This window comes from Diceros bicornis, chromosome 7, assembly GCF_020826845.1.
Source record: "Diceros bicornis minor isolate mBicDic1 chromosome 7, mDicBic1.mat.cur, whole genome shotgun sequence".
NCBI classification, from domain to species: domain Eukaryota; kingdom Metazoa; phylum Chordata; class Mammalia; order Perissodactyla; family Rhinocerotidae; genus Diceros; species Diceros bicornis.
The window spans coordinates 58,717,030-58,740,102 of NC_080746.1; the positions used below are offsets into that span (position 1 = coordinate 58,717,030).

The window sequence follows — 23,073 nt, forward strand, 5'->3', positions numbered from 1 at the left end:
TGCGCTCAGCTGCTGGCAGCCCAGGTTCAGATCCCAGGCGCGCACCGAGGCACTGCTTCTCCGGCCACGCTGAGGCCGCCTCCCACATACAGCAACTAGAAGGATGTGCAGCTGTGACATACAACTATCTACTGGGGCTTTGAGGGGAAAAAATAAATAAAATTATAAAAAAAAAAAACAAAAACATTTATTGCACATCTTTATGTGCTAGGCTCTAGGGATATAGAGATGAATGATTTAAGGCACAATTCGTGCCCTGGGGAGCACACCTACATATAAATCCAACATTAAGATATTAATGTATTATTTTGTACTTGCTGCTCTGTTGCTCTGTGGTTGCGTTCCAGTTGTTTCACGTTTGTTGTAATCTCATCAGCTGGTCCACATCTGCTCCCTGCCCACCACCCAACCAAGCCCATCATGGTCATCACTGCTGCAAATAACTCCTGTTCCCAGAGAAACCACCATGGCTAGTTTGTTTTCCTTTTGTTCTCTTCTTCAGGAGTACCATGAGGATTCCTTCTCTTCTGGAAGCTGACGGGAACAAAACATAGGCAGTGCCAAGGTGGCGATAGAAGCAGTCTCAGGAGAAAGCATTTTTGCCTTGTACTTGGGACGGCTGCTGGGCCTTCCATGGCTCCTGTGAAGATTAGCCACGTGGTATCATTTTCTTCTCAGGTATATTAATTAGCAGGCATGATTTTTTCTTGGTGACTGAAAGGAGTAAAAGAAATAGGAGACTTGGCTCCACTTTCAGGAAACTCCCAATCTAATAGAAGAGACATTGTTCCTTCTCTGGGAGCCCAAAGTCAAAGGGGGGAAACACAGCTCTTGCCCTCAGGTTGTTCCCAGAGCAATGCAGGATGCATAAAAGAAGTAATCCCAGGAATTAAAAATAAAGAAGGAAGCAACTTCAAGATTTCACCCTTAGTTTAGAGGGAGCTGGCAAAGCTATAGGCCCAAAGACTGTACCAGGGTCCCCAGGAGGGCAATTTAATCACTCCGTCATTGAGAGCAGGCCAGGACACTCAAGGTCATCCCTGACCTGTGAGGATATCACCACCACTATCAAAGGTGATCTCAGCCTCCTCCCTAAAAGTCCACTTTCAGGAAATCCTGATTATACTGATTAGAGCTCTGGGCCCAGGACTGATCTAATGTGGTGATTCTTAGGGACTCCCTGCCCTTTCTTCTGCTGTCGTTTTTCTATCCATTTATCCCTTCTCCCCTCTCTTCCCCTTCTGTTATCCTAGTCTTTCTCAAGGGGTGCTGTTGGCATTTTGTGTGGGATAAGTCAGCATTTTATAGCAGTATCATTTGCATGGTAGGATATCCAGGGCCTCCAGACCCTAATGACAATATTGCTTCCTTGTCATTATGATAGTCAAAAACATCCCACACATTTCAGAAAGACCCTTAGAGAGTCTTTAGGAACTACTGTATGGACTCCTATTCTAAATGAAATAAAATAAACATTACCCTTATCCTTCTTACCTACATGGTCAACCTAAACAGATTTCTTCATAGATTCAGCCTTATAAAATGTTTGAGAACATTAGCTACCTTCTGATATTGTGGTTTTCAACTGTACTCTGTGGGGACCCACTTCTAGAAGTTGAAGGGAGGGGGAACAAATATGTCCCTAGGCCCCCCTACCTGTGCTTTAACCAGAGCTCTACTTTTTTTTTTTTTTTTTTTTTTTTTTGGTGAGGAAGATCAGTCCTGAGCTAACATCCATGCCAATCCTCCTATTTTTGCTGAGGAAGACTGGCCCTGAGCTAACATCTATTGCCAATCCTCCTCCTTTTTCTCCCCAAAGCCGCAGTAGATAGTTGTACGTCATAGTTGCACATCCTTCTAGTTGCTGTATGTGGGACACCGCCTCAGCATGGCGGGACAAGCGGTGCGTCGGTGCGCACCCGGGATCCGAACCTGGGCCACCAGCAGCAGAGCATGAGCACTTAACCACTAAGCCACGGGGCCGGCCCCCAGAGCTCTACTTTTATTTGTTGAAAAAATACATACGCTTTAGTGTAAGATTTCAGTTAAAAGGCAGGGTTTTATTGCTAAAACAAAAAACAAGATTGAAAACCACACGTCTAATCTCCCCGCCTTTACGTATGGCTGGAGAAATTTAGATCCATAGAGAGAAAGAAGGTTGCTCAAGGCTGTTCCGCCAAAATGTATCTGACTTTGGGTTAGAACTGAGAATTTCTCTCTCAGTATCACTATTGGTGCCTTTGAACAAATCACTTTATTTCTAACCATCAGTTATAAACTTAGAATAAAAATCTTTGCCTTTCTTATCTCATAGAGTTACTTTGAGGATAAATAAATGTCTGTGAAAGCACCTTATGAATGAAAAGAAATGGTATAGTGTGGTTGAGAGCTCTGGCTTCAGAACCTGGGAGTTCTGACTTTGGTTGGTTATTTGTCCTTGTGCAAGTTTCTGAACCTAAGCTTCGGTTTATTGGTCTGTTACCCAAGAAGCGATAATAGTAACCACCTAAAGTTGTTATGAGGATTAAATGAGGTGGTCTGGTAAATGAAGGAGAGGTAAATGGCATCTGTAAATCCCTTGGCAGGTGATAGCTGTATTCCTGTGGACTCCTGTCTAGTGCCTTTTCCATCGTATTAGGATGCCTGGGAAGGTTTGGGAGTGTAGGGATCCCTCATTCCTGGGCAGCCTTTTTTCTCTTGGGCTCAGTGTGGTTCCTGATTTTCTCCTCGTCTCTCTGACTTAGGATCCCAAGTATCCTGTGGAGAACTTGCTGAACCCAGACAGTCAGAGGGGACCTTGGCTCAGCTGCCCCCAGGACAAGAGTGGGCAACTGAAAGTGGAACTCCAGCTGGAGAGGGCAGTGCCCATTGGCTACATCGATGTGGGTGAGTGAGTTCTCTGGGGCCCGGTAACCACTGCGGTAGAACACAGGAGGAACATTCCCCTCCACGTGCTCCACGAAAATGTCTCAATTCAGTCTGGCTGAGCAGCCTTCATGGAATAAACCCTACCTGGTGTGCAGGGGAGATGGGGCGCTTGCCTTTGGGGCAGGTCTGTGGTGTTGGCAAACTCTAAGGGTTCCATTCACATAGAGTACAATGTGAATGGCACTCCTTGAATTATGCAACATACCTGCTCTGCTTTGATCTGAGTAGTCTAGGTGAAGCCTTAGGACATTAACATAATTATAAATGTCAACAAATAGAATCTGTATATACCTCTAATCATCAGTGTCAAGAGGATGTTGGGGGATGAACTGTGCAGGCCTATCCAGGAAGGCACCATAGGAATTTATGTGTTGAGAAGGTTGGCCTAAGAATTCTCTGGAATAGAGAGCTGGCAAAAACCACTGGTCTCAGCTCTTTCAGGACAGAGAGATGTCAGGCTCCCTAGCAAGGATTTAAGAAAGACAGAGTTTAGCACTGCCTCACAGAGCCAGAAGACAGGGAACTAGCAAGTCTCTTTAGTCAGGGGAAGGTTTCTGGCTGGGAGGAACACAGCGAACCTTCACACTGTCGTTGAGCGGGCTGAGGTCTCATCCCACTTCAGTGATTGGCTCATTGGGGGATTCCATATGTTGCTTGACCTTTCTGGGCTTTCAACTAGCTCTAGAATGGAAGAGCATCCTCTTCCCACCTGACTCCCTTGTCTGCAGTCAGGGGAAGAGCCCCTGTCACCCCATCACCTTATCCTTCTCTCAACCATTTGTCCCCAGGTAACTGTGGCTGTGCTTTCCTGCAAATTGACGTGGGCCGTTCTTCCTGGTCCCTGGACAGACCTTTCATCACCTTGCTCCCTGCAACCATGCTAATGTCCCTAGCTGATTCAAAGCAGGGGAAAAACCGCTCAGGGGTCCGCATGTTTAAAGATGGTAAGGAGGACAAAAACAGAAATGGGGGAGAGACTGAGAGGTTATGAGAAAGAGAGGCTGTAAGTGCTCTCCGGTGTATATTGTGGGAGGGAGCCTGTGCAGGGGCTTGGTTCTATCTGTTGGGGAGATAGGGTAGTTAATGAGCGAACAACTATGTGGTATGTTTGTGTGTGAGTTCTCCGGGATGAGAATACTTGATGGTTGGGATATTTATGAGCTATGATTTATATTTATACACAACATGTGATTCACTGGAGCCTGATGTAGAATCCATATTTGTGATTAGTGTGTTTTTGTTTGTATAAATGTATATAAATGTAAGTGGAGGATAAATATTTATGTAAGTGATGGAAGGCTATCTGATGGTTATAGTTATGTAGCATATAGTGTTTCCTGAGTTCTGTTCTATGCAAATCTGTGTTCACCAGACACTGCAGAAGAAACATAAGATCTGATTCCCGGCTTCTAAAGACTTACAGTCTAGTAAGGATTTGGCTGTGTTTAAATTGGAGGTGTGCATAATGTTGTGAAGGAAGAGCAATATGGGAGGGGCATACAAGGTGGAGGAGATGAGGTGCTGACTAGATAGTGCTGGGAACTGAAGGTGAGTAGGGTTTGTAGTATTGGTATGTGGTACTGTGAGTGGGTGTGTAGGGCATGTGGAGGTGTAAGGGAGGTTGCAGTCTCATGGTCCAGGAAGGATAGATGTAGCTCAGCTAATCCATTGGGCAAGTGGTCACCCCAGGCCCCAACACTACAGATACCTCCTGTGAAAATGAGACGTTGATAAGGTCCCTGGAGAGGTGTAGAATGAGGATGTACTCAGGCTGGTAACTGTGTGGAACCGTGACAGAGGAGCAATGGTGAGCAGGCAAGGCCCTGGGTCTGAGAGGGCCCTGACTGGCCTGCGTGGCACTGCCAACTCTTGAGCACCAAAGCCTGAGGGGCCAGTTAACTGATGACCTCCGTTCTTCCTTTTGTTGGAGTTTACTCTATGTAGTCCCTATCTTTTCTTTCCTCTCCTCGGTATTAACCTTCTCTTCCTTTTTCCCTCCCACTCATGCATTTTCTTTCCCCCTCATTGTCTTTCTCATTTTCCTTAAGATGATTTCCTGGCTCCAGCCTCAGGTGAGCCATGGGATCGGCTTCGCCTGACCTGTTCCCAACCCTTCACACGTCATCAGTCCTTTGGCCTGGCCTTCCTGCGGGTGTGTTCCTCTCTGGACTCCTTAGATGACCCTGCAGTGGGTCCCTCAACCCCTGTGAGCTCTGGGCTGAGCCAGGTATGTATGATGGTGGAACAAGGACTTAATATTTCCCCACCCTTTTCAGTTTCTGGTTAGGAAGCTGGTGCTTGATTGAGAGAGAGACACACAGACACACACATACATTCAAATACAGACATAAATGGGCTTGCTACCCTTTCTTAGAGGTAGGAGTGAATGCCTCTCCTTCCCTTTCACATGTGGAAGATTCTAGTGAGTGAGCCTTCAATAGAGTGCACAAAGCTGTTGGACCATTTGTTCCTTAGCCATAATGAAATTCTTTTTGGCTTCAAACTTAATCTCATACTTTATTTCTAGATTCTTGGGGGCTATAGCTTTCATCAGACTTTTCCTTCTAGCACCTGAAAGTCCCAGGGCTCACTTACAGTACCTCTGTCATTGTTGTTGTTCTCTGACCCTACTGCCTAGCAAAGCCAGTTATATTCTTAGATATGTGCTCTACAATTTCATTTGTTCCCCTGCTGTCTGTCATTGTACAACACACATACGTCTAAGAGAAGATGTATAGGTTTCTGGCTATGTATAGGTATCTGCTCAATTTACCTCCCCTTTTCTCTGCCAGTTTTCTGGTTACTTTTTCTTCCTGTCTGTTCTGACTCCTCCAGCTTTCTAGGTACTGGTGTCTCCAGTTATCTTTCCAAGCCAGTACCCTCCACCATAATTCACTCGCAAACAAATAGGAAAATATAATTACACAAAGCTAGAGTCATAGAATTCTAGAGATGAAAAAATACTGAGAAATCACCAAGCCCCAACTACTTCATTTTATATCTCAGATAGAGAAACTTACATATTCAAATTCACATGGTGAGTCAGAGCGAACAGGGACTAGAAATCAGGTCTCCTGTCACTACACCACAGTGCTTACTATGCAGACAGTACATTTTTAGAAGCTTCAAACATTTGAAATAGCCAAAGAATTTCAGTTCCCAGGGGTGAATCTCACAGGTGTCACTCCTGTTGAGGTTACCGAGACAAAGAAGTGACTGGGCATCGGGAAGAGAAAATGGAGTTAGAGCAGACAATGGAGGAGTAGACGCTTTTGTAGTACAGCCTTGGGAGGGATGCAGAGAGCTGAGCCGAAGTAAAGATTGGTCTGAGATTTACCCTTCCATTGTGGGAAGGGCTAAAAAATACAAAAGGACTAGTGGAGGCAGCTCAGTGTGCTCTGCCAGGTTCTGATATTGCAGTTCCGGGAGCTGACCTGAACGGAGCTAGAGTTCTGTGGCCCTGGCTATTCAATCACCTGGAAGCTCTGTGAGATTGGGGACCTGTTTGTCTTGTTCCATAATACATTCCTGGCAGCTAGAACAGTGCCTAGACAAAGTAGGCTTTTAGTGTAAATGTTCATTATATAAATGACCTTTCAGCAGTGAGTTGTGGATAGGGTCACCATAAAATTTATCATCCAAAAAGACACTTTGAGAGCAAAAAAGAGTGCTCTTAATAATTATACCGAGACAACAGACATAAAGCAGGACTATCCCAGGCAATCCAGGACATATGGTCTCCCTAACTGTAGGATAAATAAGGGCTTCCTAGAGTCTTTTCCATTTTGGCCATCTAAATTACTCTGCTCCTTTAGGACCATGGTGGGATTGAGGAGGGAGTCAGCAACTCCAGAGCCATAATGTCAGAAAGGCATTGAACATCAATAGCAGAGTGAAATACACATGCAGCTACCTCAATGAAACCACAGGGAAAGGAGACCCTGAAACATTTCTACAAGAGAGGGTTGGTACATGGAAATGAATTGATGGCCCACAATTTAATAATTTTTTTTATTGCAGTAACACTGGTTTATAACGTTATATAAATTTCAGGTGTACATCACTGTATTTCAGTTTCTATATAGATTATATCATGTTCACCACCCAAAGACTAGTTACAATCCATCACTACACACATGTACCTAATCATCCCTTTCGCCCTCCTCCCTCCCCCTTCCCCTCTGTTAACCAGCAATCCAATCTCTGTCTCTGTGTAATTGTTTCTTGTTTCAATTTTATGATTTAAGATGACTAAAATGTCATAGGCTTTTTTTCTAATGTGTCATTCTAATGGTATATTATAATGAAAGCAAAACATAAAGTCTTTTCACCCTATGAAATAGGGTCTTTTATGATCACCGATTTCCCAGTAAGGAAACAGAAACAGAGAGAAATTAAGGAGGGGAAGGGGAGGCATTCCAGGTCACACTGCTAAATAAGTCTTGGAGTGGATTTGAACCCAGGCCGCCTGACTCCACTTAGCCTGTGCTCAGGAGCTCGGTTCCTAGTGACTAATCTCATTTAGAGTTAGGGTTAAGTAAACCATCTCTACACACCCATCTAGTTACCCTTTCTAATAGATTCACTCTAAAATTTATGAGACAAGGTAAAGAAAAAATAAAAACCCTGGAAAATTAAAGAAAATATTTCAAAATTAATGCTAGATCCAAGAAGAGATTGTAATAGCAATTAGAAAATATTAAACAGTGAATGAGAGTGAAAATACTACTTCTCAAACTTGCAGAATGAGGCCAAAGTCATGCTTTAGAAGAAAGATATTTCCCTTTAAAAGAATCTAATAAAAGAACCAGAGCTGAAAATTAAAGACAAATTTTTAAAAATTTTTTTAAATTCAAGGGAAAAAAGGAAATTTGGAAAAATAGAAAAGGAAATAGCTACAGATGAATCAACACAGATAACTTGAATTTTGACAAAGAATTAAGAAACTGTAGCATACCACATAAATAAGATCTATGTAGAAATCATCTGTTTCAAGATTATTGCACATAGGCATTTCTGGAGTTAGAAGTATAGGGGTTTATAAAATGCCTGTGATAATTAGATATAATGGCTGATGCTAGAGAGAGATGTGATATCTATATTCACAAATATACACATACATATTCTCTTTTTATAGATAGCTAGAAATAGTGGCTAAAATTGGTAAGTTTTTAGTTGCATGTGACCAAAATTGTTCACAAAATAAATCATGCTGGAAATTAAACAATGTTATTAAATAATATTTAGAAGGGAAAATTGACAAAAATTTCCCAAAATACTTCAAAATGGAATTATTTGTAATTATAAAGAAATATATATGGGGGCCGGCCGTGTGGCATAGTGGTTAAGTTCACGCACTCTGCTTCAGCAGCCCAGAGTTCATGGGTTCGGATCCCAGGCACGGACCTACACACCACTCGTCAAGCCGCGCTGTGGCAGTGTCCCATGTACAAACTAGAGAAAGATTGGCACAGATGTTAGCTCAGGGACAATCTTCCTCAAATAAAAAGAGGAAGATTGGCAGTAGATGTTAGCTCAGGCCAATCTTCCTCACCAAAAAAAAAAAAAAAGAAGAAGAAATATATGTGTATGATTTGTTTCTCTCACACAGGTGTATAAAGAGAGAGGAATGATTTGAGTTTTTTACCTACATGAATCAATTTTATATATGTACAAATATGCTTTCAAAAGTTTGCACATGGTATCAGTCCCATAGTCCTGTTTTTCCTGTGTATTCTTTTATCCCAGGGGCTTTCAGAATCATGACAGAACCCTTAGCATTGAGGAACTAAGTATGCAAAATCACAGAACCTCACATCCCAGAGCTGGAAGAGAATGTGCGCACAGGCGCCACGCCCAAGTTATAGCCACGTTTGTTCACTCATTAACTAAGCTCAATTCCTCAGGTTTGGGAGTATTCCTGACACTAGGTGGCAGTGTCCCCTAGCGGTGTATTTCATATTTCTCCATTTTCTTCTCCTCAGGGCTCGTCTGATGCTCAGGAATCTGGTCCTAGCCCCTGGCTGGCTAATCCTTCCATCCGGAGGACATTCTTCCCAGATCCCCAAATGTACGTGCTGCCAAAATGGAGGTCTCCCAGCCACTTCTCAGTTCTTTCTCCTGGAAGAGAAAGGCTACCAAGTCACTCACAGGCACACAAGCCCAGCCTCGGTTCCCTCAATTAATCACATATGCTAAGCCTAACCCCATCTGTGTATAAGACTGCCTTTCTTGGTTAGATGCCATTGACTTGGGTGGGCAGAATGGAGCTTCTCTTCTGAGTGAAACCAAGTACTCTCTGTTTCGTTGCAGGAGCACCAAGGAAATTTCAGAGCTTAGGAATATCCTAAAGCAGCTGCAGCCAGGGACTCTGGGGCGATCAGCCTGCATGGTGCTTTCAGCTGCCCGCAGGGCGCCCCCAGCCAGTGTGGCAAGCCCAAAGAACAGCCACGCAGAACCAGGTCCCTGTCATCCAGACAGCGCAGGTGAGGCCCCATGACCTACCTTTGGCTCCTTACTCTCCCTAACACTGTCCTGCCTCCCTGAATCCACCACTCCTGTACAAGGATGGCTCACAAATGAGACTGCGTGTGGGAGAAAAGACAGTTGTCAGTGTCCTGTTACCAGAAGAGAAATCAAATATTGTATAGTAATTGAAAGAGCACTGGCTTAGGAATCAGGAAACTCTATCTCTTTGGGCCTCAATTCCCTCATCTTCAAAGTGAAGGAATTAAACCAAATCATATTTAGGCCTCTTGCAGTATTAATGTTCTGTGATCATCTCAGAATGACTGTTAAGTCACGGTGGTGGTGTGTGGAGCTTACTGGAAAAATAAAATAGGGGAATAGTGTGGATTTATCACAGAGGAAGAAAGGATTAAACATTTTGGAGTTCCTACTTTGCACAGGACATTGCTAGGCACTTTCACTAACTTTAACTATTTAATATCCACAACAGACTTATGAAGTAGATACTGTTATACTCATTTTACCAAAGAATCTGAGGTTCAGAGAAGCTAAATATTGTGAGTCACACAGCTGCTAAGTGGCAGAGCCAGGATCTGAACCCCAGAGCACTTGTTCTTTTTACTATTCTAGATAGCAAGAGAGAGAAAACAAGTAGAGTTCTCATTGAAACCCTTGCTTTCTCTCATTGCTTCATTGGGAAAATTTTTAAAAAGGAAATAGTTTATCTGTCATTTCAAAGAACTAAACAAATTAGTGAAATAATGAGGATATCATTTCATTGCAGAAATAGGGTACATTGGTTGTCTATTGTTGTGTAACAAGTTACCCCAAAACTTAGTGGCTTAAAACAATATTTATTATCTCACAGTTTCTCCTGATTAGGAATCCAGGTGTGGCTAACTGGGTCCCCTGGCTCTGAATCTGTCACAAGCCTGCAGTCATCTCAGCCATAAAGGATCTGCTCCCTAACTCACTCACATGGTTGTGGGTAGGATTCAGTTCTTCGTGGCTTCCCTTAGTTTCTTTGCCATGAGAGCCTCTCCACAGAGCATCTCACAATATGGCAGCTTGCTTCATCAGAGTGAGCAAGCTAGAGGGCAAGAGAGAGAGTGCTAGCAAGAAGTGTGTCTTTTGTAACCTAATCATGGAAGTAACATCCCATCACTTTTGCCATATTCTATTCATTAGCAGCAAGTTACTAGATCCTGCCCACACTCAAGTGGAGGCATGAATACCAGGAGGCAGGAATCAGTGGGAGTCATTTCAGAAGCTGCTTACCACATAAGGAAGGATGTAGTTGTTTATTTTAAGAGACCAAGAATGAGAAGGGAATTAATCTTTTTTTTGACACTCTACAGGCTGGGCAGTGGAGCTGTGAAAGTACTTTAAAATATATTAAATGCTATACAAAGTGTTTTATAAGTTCTGAATAGCTAGACAAGTTTTGTTGCTGTTTTTTGTTACCACTCATTTGACAGATATTTATTGAACATCTGTATGTGCGAGGCTCTGTGCTAAGTGCCGAAGATACCACAGGAAATAAAAGAGCAATGCTCCTACCCTAATGGAGAGACGGGTGTCTGTGTCACACAAGGAAGTCTAAAACGTAAAACTGTGATAAGTACTTCAAAGGCAAAGCATAATAGGATGACAAGGTTTAGATTAGAGAATCCAGGGAAAGGGCATCACAGGAACCAGCATTTCATCTAAGACTTAAAGAGTAAGAAAGAATTAACCAGGCAAAGAGGATAGAAAGAATATTCTTAAAAGAAAGAACATCATGTATGCAGGCCCTTTTGTTAATGAGCTGGATTTAATGAGCATTTCTAACACAGAGTCCAGACCAGAGGAGCAAACCTCAGAGAACCGCGTGGGCAGGACGAAGAGACGGAAAGTGCAAGCCCGCAGGTGAGTAGGTCAACCTGAAAGACCCAGATCACCTCCCCAGACCTTACTGCCCTTCTCTAGCTGTCCTTCCCCCACTCGTATTTCAGTTAGGTCAGAGCATACTCTTGTATCTGGGTCTTGATCTCATGTCTGGCCCTAGAGGGTGGTGGAGAAAAGATGTCCTTGTCCACGTGTTGTCAGACTTGGAGCCAGGCAAGCAGGTAGCTCCCTACTGAACCAGCATCTGAAGGTGAGTACACTGTATCTCATGGACTTCATTAAAATTTAAATCTTTTCCTGCTTCAAAGGACACTGTCAAGAAAATAAAAAGACAACTCACAGAATATGTGAAAAAATATTTGCATATCATATATTTGATAAGGCACTTGTATCTAGACTATATAAGGAACCCTTACAACTCAATAAAAAGATAGCCTAATTTTTAAAATGGACAAAGGATCTGAATAGAGTTTTCTCCAAAGAAGATACACAAATGTCCAATAAGGACATGAAAAGATGCTCAACATCATTATCCATCAGAGAAATGCAAATCAAAACCACAATGATCACTTCACACCCACTGGGATGGCTATAATCAAAAAGACACTTTGGGGCTGGCCCCATGGCATAGCGGTTAAGTGCACGTGCTCCACTGCTGGCAGCCCGGGTTCAGATCCCAGGCACGCACCGACACACTGCTTGTCAGGCCATGCTGTGGCGGTGTCCCACATCAAGTGGAAGAAGATGGGCACGGATGTTAGCTCAGGGCCAGTCTTCCTCAGCAAAGAAAGAGGAGAATTGGCGTGGATGTTAGCTCAGGGCTGATCTCCCACACAAAAAATTTTAAAAAAATAAAAATAAATAAATAAATAAGACACTTATTGGCAAAGTATTGCAAAGGTGTGGAGAAATTGGAACTCTGATACAGTGCTGGTGAGAAGGTAAAATGGTGCAGTCTCCTTGGTAAACAGTTTGGCAGTTCCTCAAGAAGCTAAACCTAGAGTTACCATACCCAGCAATTCCACTCGTAGGAATATACCCGCAAAGAATTGATAACAGGTGTTCACACAAAAATGTATAGATGAATGCTCGTAGCAGCATTATTCACGATAGCCAAAAAGTAGAATTAACCCAAATGTTCATTAACTGATGAATAGATAAACAAAATATGATGTATCTATACAATGGAATATTTTCAGCCACAAAAAAGGAACTATTGATACATGCTACAACATGGATGAACCTTGAAAACATACTAAGTAAAAGAAGTCTGTCACAAAAGACTGCATATTATATAATTGCATTTATATGAAATGTCTAGAATAGACAAATCCATAGAGATGGAAAGTAGATTAGTGATTATCATCACAGGGTCTGTGACGATAGAGGAATGGGGAGTAACTACTAATGGGTTCAGGATTTCTTTTTGGGGTGATAAAAATGTTCTGGAATTAGATAGTTGTAGTGGTTACACAACCTTGTGAACATCCTAAAACCATTAAATAGTATACTTTAAAGGGATGAATTTTATGGGATGTGCACTATATCTCAATAAAAAACCTGAAGGCAGTAATAAAAGCTCTGTTCTCAGATGTTCAAAAGTTAAATGACTTCCCTCAAGTCTGATACATTCAGTGGGAAAACCAGGCCTCCAACCCAGGGCTCCTGGCTCCACATCAACTACTCTACATTCTTTTCACCCTAATCCAAGGCTCCTTCAGCCCTTATGGCCTCTTGCTAATGGCTTGTCTTTATTCTTTCTCACAGGCCTTTATCCAACTCAAACTCTCAGCCAAACAGGAGGGGGATAGCAAAGGCAGGGCAAAGAGAACACCACCGACCCCAGGCCCAAAGCAGCGGGGCCCAGGACAGTGGACAGTGCCCCATTTGTGCAGGTAAGCTGCTTGCACACAAGGGGTTGTCGTGTGACCTTTAGGCATCCCTTGAGGGAGGAATAGGAGATCTGGGAGTGCTGCCAGGAAACATTTGAACTTGGACTCCTAGCCTCTGTCATCTCTGCGGTTACATACAAGTCTATATTGAGCATCTGCTCACACTGTGTTGGCCAAGCTGAGGAAGGGACATGGGCCCTGTCCTCAGGAGAAACATGGAACAAAACAATATAAAACGCTATCAGAGAGGGACTAGAATTTCCTTCGTAACTCTCCTCCATGTCCAAATTCTACTTACTCTCTAAGTCTCTGTTCACATGGTGAACATAGACTTGTTTGCTAAGTCTTCTTTGAGCTTCTCAGATAGTCTCTCCCACTGAGCTCCTGCAGCATTCCCTGATTCCGTTGGGCTTAGCGCTTCGAAGTCACCTTCTGCTTTGTATCATAGTTACTTGTGGTCAAAGCTTCTTTCCCCCTAGACTCTACAGTCCATAAGGACAGGCCTGGCTTTACATCCCTCAGCTCCTGGCACAGTGTCAGGCCCATAGTGAACACCTGATAAATGTTTGGTGGCTTCATGACTGGTTAGTGTCTCCCAGGTGTAAAATCTTCAACTGTAATAAATTTCCTACAAAAACAGCTGCATTTTGACAGCAAAATATTGCTTGGGGTGGCCTCCTGCCTGGGAGCAGGCCCAGTTTTGCTTACCTCCTTCTCTCCCCCTTAGGCTTCTTCAGCATTGAGATTCTTCTCCAGCACGCTGCCACTTGTGGAGAGACCTCCCCACCTCACTCAGCCTCTCCCTCCTCATCACCATCTTCATCGCAGTCTGTACTGTGGGTGTCCTCCCCAGAGAGCTCACCACCCACTTCCTGGGTCCAGTGTCCTATCTGCCAGTTGCAGTTCTCAGCAGGAGAAGTAGAAGAACATGCCAGCATGTGTGGGGAGGTCCCTCAGTCATGAGACATGAGGCCCTTTGGTTTTGGCCCCCTCTGCCCATCTATGACTAAAACTGGGGAGTGGATCTCTTGACAGCTAAGAAGAGCTGATGAGGCCAGGCTGACCTCTCTCCTTCCCTCCATTCGTTTTCCCTCAGGACTCTGCCTGAGGGCACCTCTGGGCCCAGCCTGCTCCCCACTCCCAGTTGTCAAGGATCCTGTCACCATGGCACCCTATTCTCGCAAGGACAGCTCCATCCTTTTCCCCTTTGGAACTTCTGGGGTAGAATTGGTGATCTCTCTAGGGCTTTGGAACACAATCCAGAATGCCTTCCCCTTGATGAGTGATGTGCATCCTCATGCCCATTTTCCTGGAAGGAAAACGGAGGCCTGGTGTAAAGAAAAGCACTGCCTGACAAATAAGATCCTGTGGTGTACTGGGAAGGCGAGAGTGATTTTTGAGCGTGAGACTGACCTCCAGTGTCCCATGAACTTAACTCTCCTTATCCTCTGTGGGTTCCCTCCCTCGATATAATCAGTTAACAGTCTTGCTGTATGACTTTAAGTAAATTACTTATCTTGGGCCCAGAATTAACCCTCAGTACAGAGAGAAAATCCCTCTCACAAAGCTATTATAGGGATCAGATGGAAGTTCTAGGCTTGGCTGTGGAACCTTGGGTAAACCCCAGTCCCCATCTGTACAAAGAGGCAGTTGAACCAGAGGGTCTGTAAGGTCCCCTCCACTATGATGTTCTAAATTCTCTTCCCACCTTCTTTGAGCAACTATGTCCTCTCTCCTGTTTCCCAGAAGATTTCATTGTGTGGCACTAACACCAGTTCCCCCAGTCTCCAGGGTACAGGGCAGAAGGGGAGCAGCTGGTCCTGGCAAAGAGAGGGCCCAGGGCGGGGTTTTGAGTGGGTAGGAAAGAGGAAGCTGGGCACAGTCAGGGGAGCAGACAGAGCAGGAGTTCAGTCCTTCAGTCCCTGCCAGCATAGGTGCGTGCAGCCATGGACCCCCTCACGGTAAGAGGCCTTCTGCTCCCCTACCTTACCCCATCCTGGTCCCACTTCTAGCCATGATTAAAACAATAGATTGACCCAGAGGGGTGGCAGGGACATCCTAGCTGCCATGCAGGTGGTGGACATCACCATGTGGGTGGGAGAAGAGCCCTGGGAGCCCTGAGCCTGGGCCCAGAAGAGAAGAACAGTGAGGATGGGGCTGGGCCTGGTAGAAGAGAGGGACAAGGTGGCACCGAGGGGGAGAAATGCCACCCAAGAGGAGAGGGCAAAGCCAGGTGGGTTGGTGGAGGAAGAGCCTGTTGGGTTCCTTCTAGAAGGCCTGGACAGAGCTGAGGGGCTTGGGAAAAGCCCAGTTCAAAGACCCTCCTGTGTGGACAAGTCTGGACCTGTCCTTCGGAGGCTCTGGGACTTCCAGAGGGATGAGCAGCTGGGAGATGAAGTCAACAAGATGGGAGCTGGGTCCTGGACAGACCGTGTGTGCCTGTTTGTGGGGTTAGGCTCCCAGTGCAGCCCCATCCACCTGTTTAACCTACCCTTTCTCAAGGTCCCACATTTGGCCCTACTGTGTGTGGGGGTTCCTATGAGGATGGAAGTTGTGCTAAGTTAGAAGGGGCCCCAAATCAGACCCAGTCCTGGCATTTTCCTAACCTGAGAATCCACACAATAAAATGGTGACTAAGAAAATTTTTGTCATCTTCAAGAGATTTAAAGATCCTCTGCTGCTGGTTTAAGATGGAAGATGTGGCCATAAACTAACGAATGCAGGGAGTACAGCTCTAGGAATTAGAAAAAGCTTCTCCCCTAGAGCCACCCTGCCCTGCCAACGCCTAGACAGTGCAATCAGGCCCAATGATACTGATTTCTGAATTCTGACCTCTAGAACCATAAAAGAATAAATTTGCCAGGTTTTAAACCACTAAGTTTAAAAAAAAGAAAAAGAAAGATGCGTTTTTCAACCAAGACCAGTTTTCTAAATATTATCATCAGTATTTCACATCATCAGTAAATGGGATATTATTTACTAACAGCTTAACAAATCTATACAAGAAGCTATTACAAAAGGTATGAAGGGATAGTTCCAAAATGATTGATTCCTAGAAAATATGGAAATAAAATTTATCCCCTACACAGAAATAATTTTTTTTGCAATGTTCATATTGTCATACAAGATGATCACATTATATAAACCATATAATTCATAAACCATATATACTAGAGTATATAACATTTAATGTAGAATTTAATTTTAGAGTAAAACCTTTAGATAAATGTGGTAGTGTCATTATTTTTCTTATTAAAAAAGAAAAAAATTATTGCATCATTTATTTATCTACATTATTATATCCCAAATCCCACATTTGGGGGTTTTGGAAGAAGTAGAGATTCCAGAAATCCAAAAGCTACTCTACTAATAATAATTCCTATTTGAGTTGAGGAGTAGCAATAGAAGAGTAGTTAAGGGCACCAACCCCTCAGCCAGACTGCCTGGGTTCCCATGTCATCTGAGTGGCTTGGCATGTCTGTACTCCAGGTTCCTCTCCTGTTAGAGGGCGGGTGATAGCCCTCCCTCACAGGGTTATTGTAAGGATTCAATGAGTTACTGCACTTGTGAAGCACTTAGAAAACCACCTACCATATATAAGCACTACATTAAGTGTTACTTAAAACAAGAAAAATTTTGTTAGTATATGTTTGGAACAGATGACTATAATGGTGGCTGGGTATAGAGGGTTAAGGGCTTGAAGGTAGAAGGGGGAGGGAGGCCCCATGGCAAAGGAGGTTGGAGACTCGGGGTCCCACCCTCTCCACTCTCCACAGCCTAACTGGACCGAGATCGTGAACAAAAAGCTGAAGTTCCCACCTCTACTCCTGAGCGCCATCCAGGAGGGGCGGCTGGGCCTTGTGCAGCAGCTGCTGGAGTCAGGGGTCGAGGCGACAGGCAGCGGGCCAGGTGGGCCCCTGCGGAATGTGGAGGAGACCGAGGACCGCTCCTGGAGGGAAGCTCTCAATCTGACCATCCGCCTGGGCCACGAGGCCATCACTGATGTGCTGTTGGCCAATGTCAAGTTTGACTTCCGGCAAATCCATGAGGCGCTGCTAGTGGCGGTGGACACAAACCAGCCAGCAGTGGTGCGTCGCCTGCTGGCCCGGCTGGAACGGGAGAAGGGCCGCAAAGTGGACACCAGGTCTTTCTCACTGGCTTTCTTTGACTCATCAATCGATGGCTCCCGCTTTGCACCTGGTATCACTCCACTCACCCTGGCCTGCCAGAAGGACCTGTATGAGATTGCACAGCTGCTCATGGACCAGGGCCACACTATTGCCCGGCCCCACCCAGTCTCCTGTGCCTGCCTCGAGTGCAGCAATGCCCGCCGCTATGACCTGCTGAAGTTCTCCCTGTCCCGCATCAACACCTACCGGGGCATTGCCAGCAGGGCCCACCTCTCACTGGCCAGTGAGGATGCCATGATGGCTGCCTTCCAGCTCAGCCGCGAGCTCAGGCGCCTTGCACGCAAGGAGCCTGAGTTTAAGGTTGGTTTCTTATACTTTCCCCAGCCCTCGGTGCCCCGTATCTGTTCTTCCACTGGGGTATGGTTGGGCCTGTGTGGGTGTTCAGGGAAAGTGGGAAACAACAGAAAGATGATGAGGCCTCTTTCTGTTCTCAAGAAGCCTCCATTTTGATGGGGATTCACAGAATCCCACCCTGAGAGGGATCTCATTTTAATGGCAGAGAGCTATCACTCTAGGGGCACCTAGTCTTATGGGGGCAGCACAAGTCCCACCCTAGAGGTACCCTGGGTCTTTCTGAGGGAGGAGAGAGAAGACAGATAGAAAAACACTGGACAGACTCAGAGATGACATTCAGTAGAACTCGTCCTTTCTGAGTACTTGCTCTGTGGTCCCACCTAGAGCATCATGTGTTGGGGCCTCAAGTTTGTGATCATGAGCAGGGGGAGGGCAGAGAGAGGTGGACAAGACGCTCCCGGGACACTCAGCTTCATTCAGTGCCTCTGTGGATGGTGCGAACAGGGCTTCCAAAGCCCAGAAAAGAGAAGTCAAGAAGCTATAGCCGTTGTGTTCAGGGCAGACTCCTTGGAAGAAGCAGGGTTAATCTTGGCTACATGAGCGGGTGGTTTAATACAAGTGAAGAGGAGTAGGGAGGGCATCTGAGGTAGGGATGCGGTTCAAGCAAAGGCTGTCAGGCAGCAAAAGTAGACATCACGATGAGTGCAGGGGAGACCCTGTGCAGGACAGAGAATGTGTGAAGGGGAACCAGGGAGGCCTGGAGGCAGGAACTGGTCAGGGGCCCTGAATCCCATCAGTCCAGTTCCATCCATCACTCATCCACTGGCATCCCCTCTGTGCCAGACAGACTTGGTCGCCATGCTCAAGATGACCATCAGGTGGGGAAAAGACAAAGATATTAAAACAGAGGCCTAAGGCAGGATGTGGCCTGTGCCAGGCGAGCTAGAGAAAGAGCATTCCACCTCCGTCCCAGAGTTGTGGAAGGATCAGAGAATGAAAAGTGCCTTACTCATGTCTGATCTCCTAATACTGCCAGCACAGGTTCTCACATAAGGCAGGTGCTCAAAACAATTAAATGAACACAAGAAAGGCATGAAGAATAGGAGTAGAAGTGAGACAGGAAATAGGGCTTGGAAAAGGGAAGTACAAAGGATGGGCAAAGGTGACAGAGAGGTTTGGGTTGAAATGCCTTAGTGATGAGGTAGAGGTAGCACCAGATAAGCAAAGTTGACACAGGAGACACCTCATTATAGCAAGGAGGAGAGGTGAGGTGGCAGAGAAGAAAGGAATGGATGACCCAGCACAACACCAGATCTGGGGAGTTGATGGCCCGAGGGCAGGACTGAAGTGGCCCAGGCCCACAGTTGGGAGGGCGGGGGCCACTGAATGGGGCTGGGTCCACGAGGCGGCAGGCACACACGGACCTGTTTCCCTGCAGCCTGAATACATTGCCTTAGAGTCGCTGAGCCAGGACTACGGTTTTGAACTGCTGGGCATGTGCCGGAACCAGAGCGAGGTCACTGCGGTGCTCAATGACCTGGGCAAGGACAGCGAGACCGAGTCCGAGGCTGAGGCCGTGGGCCAGGCCTTTGAGGAAGGCATCCCCAACCTGGCGAGGCTGCGACTGGCCGTCAACTACAACCAGAAGCGGGTCAGCTGGGTCCTACTCATCTCCCCCACCCGGCTACCCTGATCCCTTGCCCCACATCTAGGTATCCCTCACTCCAGCCCTACGCAAGTCCTTTCCCTGCCCTCAGGACCCCCTTAGACCTTGATTCTGAGCATCCTTCTATCTAGGCCCTTGATCCTGTGGGTCTCCCACCCTCCCTTTTACCTTCAATCTAAGCCCCTAACCTCTCCCCAGCCTTGGAAGTCTCATACCCACCAGGACCCCACCTTCAGACCTGACATCTGGGTCTTACGCTCAGCTCTGCCTCTGGCCTGCTGAGTAACTTGGGTCCAGGCTTTTTCTGTTGCTAGACTTCAATATCTCACTCTATTCAGCAAGATTAGACTAGATCTCTCAGGGCTCAGATATCAAGTGATTCTGTTATTTCATGTCTCATCCCTCCCCCCTAAGCTAAAGAATGCTCCCTTCCTAGCCTCCCACAGCTCCTTACTCCTGCCTCTCACCCACCCTCAGACATCCTAGTCCATGAGGAGCTTAACCAAAAGCCTTCCTTCATAATGGCTCCCCTGGCCCTGCCCCCATGACCCCAATCCCTGCTTTCCCTGCTCCCCCTCTCCTCAAGACCTCTGGCTGGTGCCCAACATCTCTAAGGAGACAGGGAACCCTGAGTGCTCTGACTCAGGTGCCCATTCCACTCACCACTGCCTGGCTTAGATTCAAGAATGTGGGATCCAGAGAGTCCAGGAAAGTCTGAGTTCAGCTTCTCCCTCAGAGACAGAACCCAAGGCCCAAAGTGGGGGGGTCTGCCCAAGGTCACACGGCAAGTGAGTTGCCTCTCTTCTGAGCTGGTTGGCCTGGGAAGAAAAGAAACATGGCTCTATCTCTATGGCAGGAAAGTAAGGGCTCTCCCTTCATCCTCCCTGCCTGGAGGCCACCCCCTCTGCTCACGCCCCGTCTCTGCTTAGTTTGTAGCACACCCCATCTGCCAGCAAGTCCTGTCCTCCATCTGGTGCGGGAACCTGGCCGGCTGGCGTGGAAGCACCACCATCTGGAAGCTGTTTGTCGCCTTCCTCATCTTCTTCACCATGCCCTTCCTCTGCCTTGGTTACTGGCTGGCGCCCAAGTCCCGGGTACTAAGAATAAAATTAATGATAACTGTCACGTATTGAGCACTTGTTCTATGCCAGGCCCTGGGCTGGACACTTTGGGAATAGTCCCATTAAGTAACTCAAGGTGGCCCTGGAGGGTACGCATTATGCCTCTATTTCATAGGCACAGGAACAGAAATGCTCTTTGTGTCCAGGAGACACAGTAAATAGCAGAGCCAGAATGTAAACTGAGGTCTCTCTGCCTCCAAAACCTGAATCCTGTATACAGCCCTATACTCTCCTCAAGAGACTACTGCCCCAACCTACAAATTCTTTGGGAGCCCTTGTGAATCCAAATATTTTTATTCCTTCATTCAACAAATATTTCCTAGAGATGCTACTGTGAGCCAGGAATTGTGCTAGTGCTGGGGAAAAAAGAGCAAGCCCTGTCCCTGTGGCCAAGGTGAGAGATAGGGAGAGCAGTGTTCCAGGAAGCAGGAACAGCAGTCTGAAGACCCAGGGAAGGGAAGATGTAAAGTACTAAAGAAACTGAAAGGAATTCTATGCCACTAAGGTGTAAGCGCAAGCAGCGAGTGGTGGGAAGTGGGCAGGGGCCAGATCGCGCAAGCCTTATAAGCCATGATGGAACCACTGTAGGACTTGAATGAGGTAAGTGATCACATCAGATCTGTGTGGTAGAAAGCTCTCTCTACTAGTGATGTGAGGGGTGGATTGGAGGACGGGGAGGAGTTAGGGAGACTGTCAGACTGTGTGAGAGAGGACATAGAGATGCCTTTAAGGGTCCTGGCCTGGATGACTAGGTCATTTTCTAAGAAGGGGACACAAGAGGAGGAGGAACAAGTTTGGGAGTGAAGATGATGAATGTATGTTTTAATTTTTTATCGTTGGGATTGAAGAGCCTGTGGGACCAAGAGAAAGTTACTTTCCCTCTGTGATCCTCAGTTCCTTACCTGAAAAAATGGGAAGAATAACACCACCTCATACAGTTTTGAAGGAAACAATAGATATTAAAGTGTAAGGTCTAATATATAGTCATACTTTCTCAATAAATGTCTGAGTGAGTGAGTGAGTGAAAGGAGGAGTCCCGTGTGGCCTGAGTATTCCGGAAGTTCTCCCAAGACAGGGAGAGATGTGAACAGGACTCTGAGAGCCATGCTCTCCCCCTTCCCCCCAAGCTGGGCCGCCTGCTAAAGATCCCAGTGCTGAAGTTCCTGCTGCACTCCGCCTCCTATCTGTGGTTCCTCATCTTCCTGCTGGGAGAGTCCCTGGTCATGGAGACACAGCTGAGTACCTTCCGCGGCCGCAGCCAGAGCGTCTGGGAGACTTCACTACACATGGTTTGGGTCGCAGGTACATGTGTGGGGCCTTTTATTTGTGGCAGTCCCCCTTTGGGGTCCCCTCACTGTTCTTCATGATAAGTATCCCAGTGGGGGGCCCCTGCCCCTGTAGATGCCCCCTGAACATGTAACCAGACCCCTCTGGGCTCTAGCACACTGAGGGACCTTTCTCCCTCACCCCAAATTAGGAGACCTAGCCCTGTGATAGATTTGCTAAGTAAGGACCCTATTCTTCCCCTACCCTGGCATAAGTTGCTACCCATTCTGGAGGTTCTATCCTCTCACAGATAAGACATTGGTCCATGGTGTCAGGTGGCAAATTACTTGGGTGTAATGGTAGCCTTTAAGTACACCACCAGGCAATCTATCCCAAAGGTCACGGAACAGAAGGGCTAACAGACCAAATTAAGATGCTCGAATCATACAGTTTATTAAATCCATAAATGGTGTACTTATGATGGTGGTGTTCTGAGGATCAGAGCTGAGGTCTGAGCAGGGGATGCAACAGCCAGAAGTTGCCCAGCCCCACACTTGATCTATGGGAGAAACCCAGGGGCAAGTATGTCTGGCCACAGCTGTAGCTCACCAATCATCCTGATGAGCAGCTATGACTTTTCTTTGCAATCTTTGGGCAGAGGACATGTGGGGTATCACCAGTGGATAGCTGATTTAAGATCTGATGAATCCTGAGGGCCTCCTCTGCCTCATGTATATTCAGGATATCATGAATATTTAGTGTCTACCCATCCCTTTCTACGTATGTTCACACACATATGCTCTACTTTATTTGTTCAACATGTCACCCAGATAACTAACTTTTTTATGCTTAATGCATAAGTTTCATCAGTTCTATTGGCTTTCTTTTCTTCTATAGCAGAACGAGTATTCGCAAACAATTCAGCAAATGCGGTTTACAAGAATCCCCAGAGCTTTAACTAGCCTCTGGCTGGTCAGCTCAGCAGGCTGGACTGGTGGCCCCTTCCTCAGCTGTCCTCCCCTCATTTAGCTCTAGCTTTGTTAGCAAACTCCCAGGCTACCAGCATACCAAGTCCACTACTATAGCCTGTACCAAGCCAGTCGGTGATGTCCGAAAGGAAATTTGGCCAAGAAACCTTAGGGGATGAAAACAAAAGCAGTCCACGAGGAAAAGTTCCTCACCCAGTTATTTACTAAACGTTATTGACCTGTGCTGGGTGGAGATGAAACCAATACAGTTCCTGCCCATGGGGAAGAAAAGTCTTAAGAAACAAAACTCCTCATTTTTTATGCAATAAATGTTTGCTGCTGCCCTATTGTGAGCAAAGCCCTGAGAATACAGGGATAAATTAAATATGGTTC

The 23,073-nt window shown here is 46.0% G+C and overlaps 1 protein-coding gene across 2 annotated transcripts in view; it reads left to right on the plus strand.

Annotated features, from left to right (window-relative positions):
* The window catches only part of XNDC1N (XRCC1 N-terminal domain containing 1, N-terminal like), a 38,853-nt gene that overhangs the window by 4,368 nt on the left and 11,412 nt on the right, over positions 1 to 23,073 (plus strand). The window contains exons 2-15 of one of the 2 annotated variants that reach the window (XM_058545707.1): positions 503 to 678; positions 2,745 to 2,886; positions 3,717 to 3,872; positions 4,977 to 5,155; positions 8,913 to 8,998; positions 9,241 to 9,413; positions 11,232 to 11,304; positions 13,051 to 13,178; positions 13,903 to 14,011; positions 14,922 to 14,967; positions 16,946 to 17,665; positions 19,098 to 19,310; positions 20,255 to 20,419; positions 21,574 to 21,748. In XM_058545707.1, the coding sequence (XP_058401690.1) occupies positions 634 to 678; positions 2,745 to 2,886; positions 3,717 to 3,872; positions 4,977 to 5,155; positions 8,913 to 8,998; positions 9,241 to 9,413; positions 11,232 to 11,304; positions 13,051 to 13,178; positions 13,903 to 14,011; positions 14,922 to 14,967; positions 16,946 to 17,665; positions 19,098 to 19,310; positions 20,255 to 20,419; positions 21,574 to 21,748 (2,410 nt within the window). In that variant the 5' untranslated portion in view covers positions 503 to 633. Of the gene's footprint in view, positions 1 to 502; positions 679 to 2,744; positions 2,887 to 3,716; positions 3,873 to 4,976; positions 5,156 to 8,912; positions 8,999 to 9,240; positions 9,414 to 11,231; positions 11,305 to 13,050; positions 13,179 to 13,902; positions 16,379 to 16,945; positions 17,666 to 19,097; positions 19,311 to 20,254; positions 20,420 to 21,573; positions 21,749 to 23,073 lie in introns of those variants that run through there. The other variant, XM_058545706.1, reaches the window with a different exon arrangement.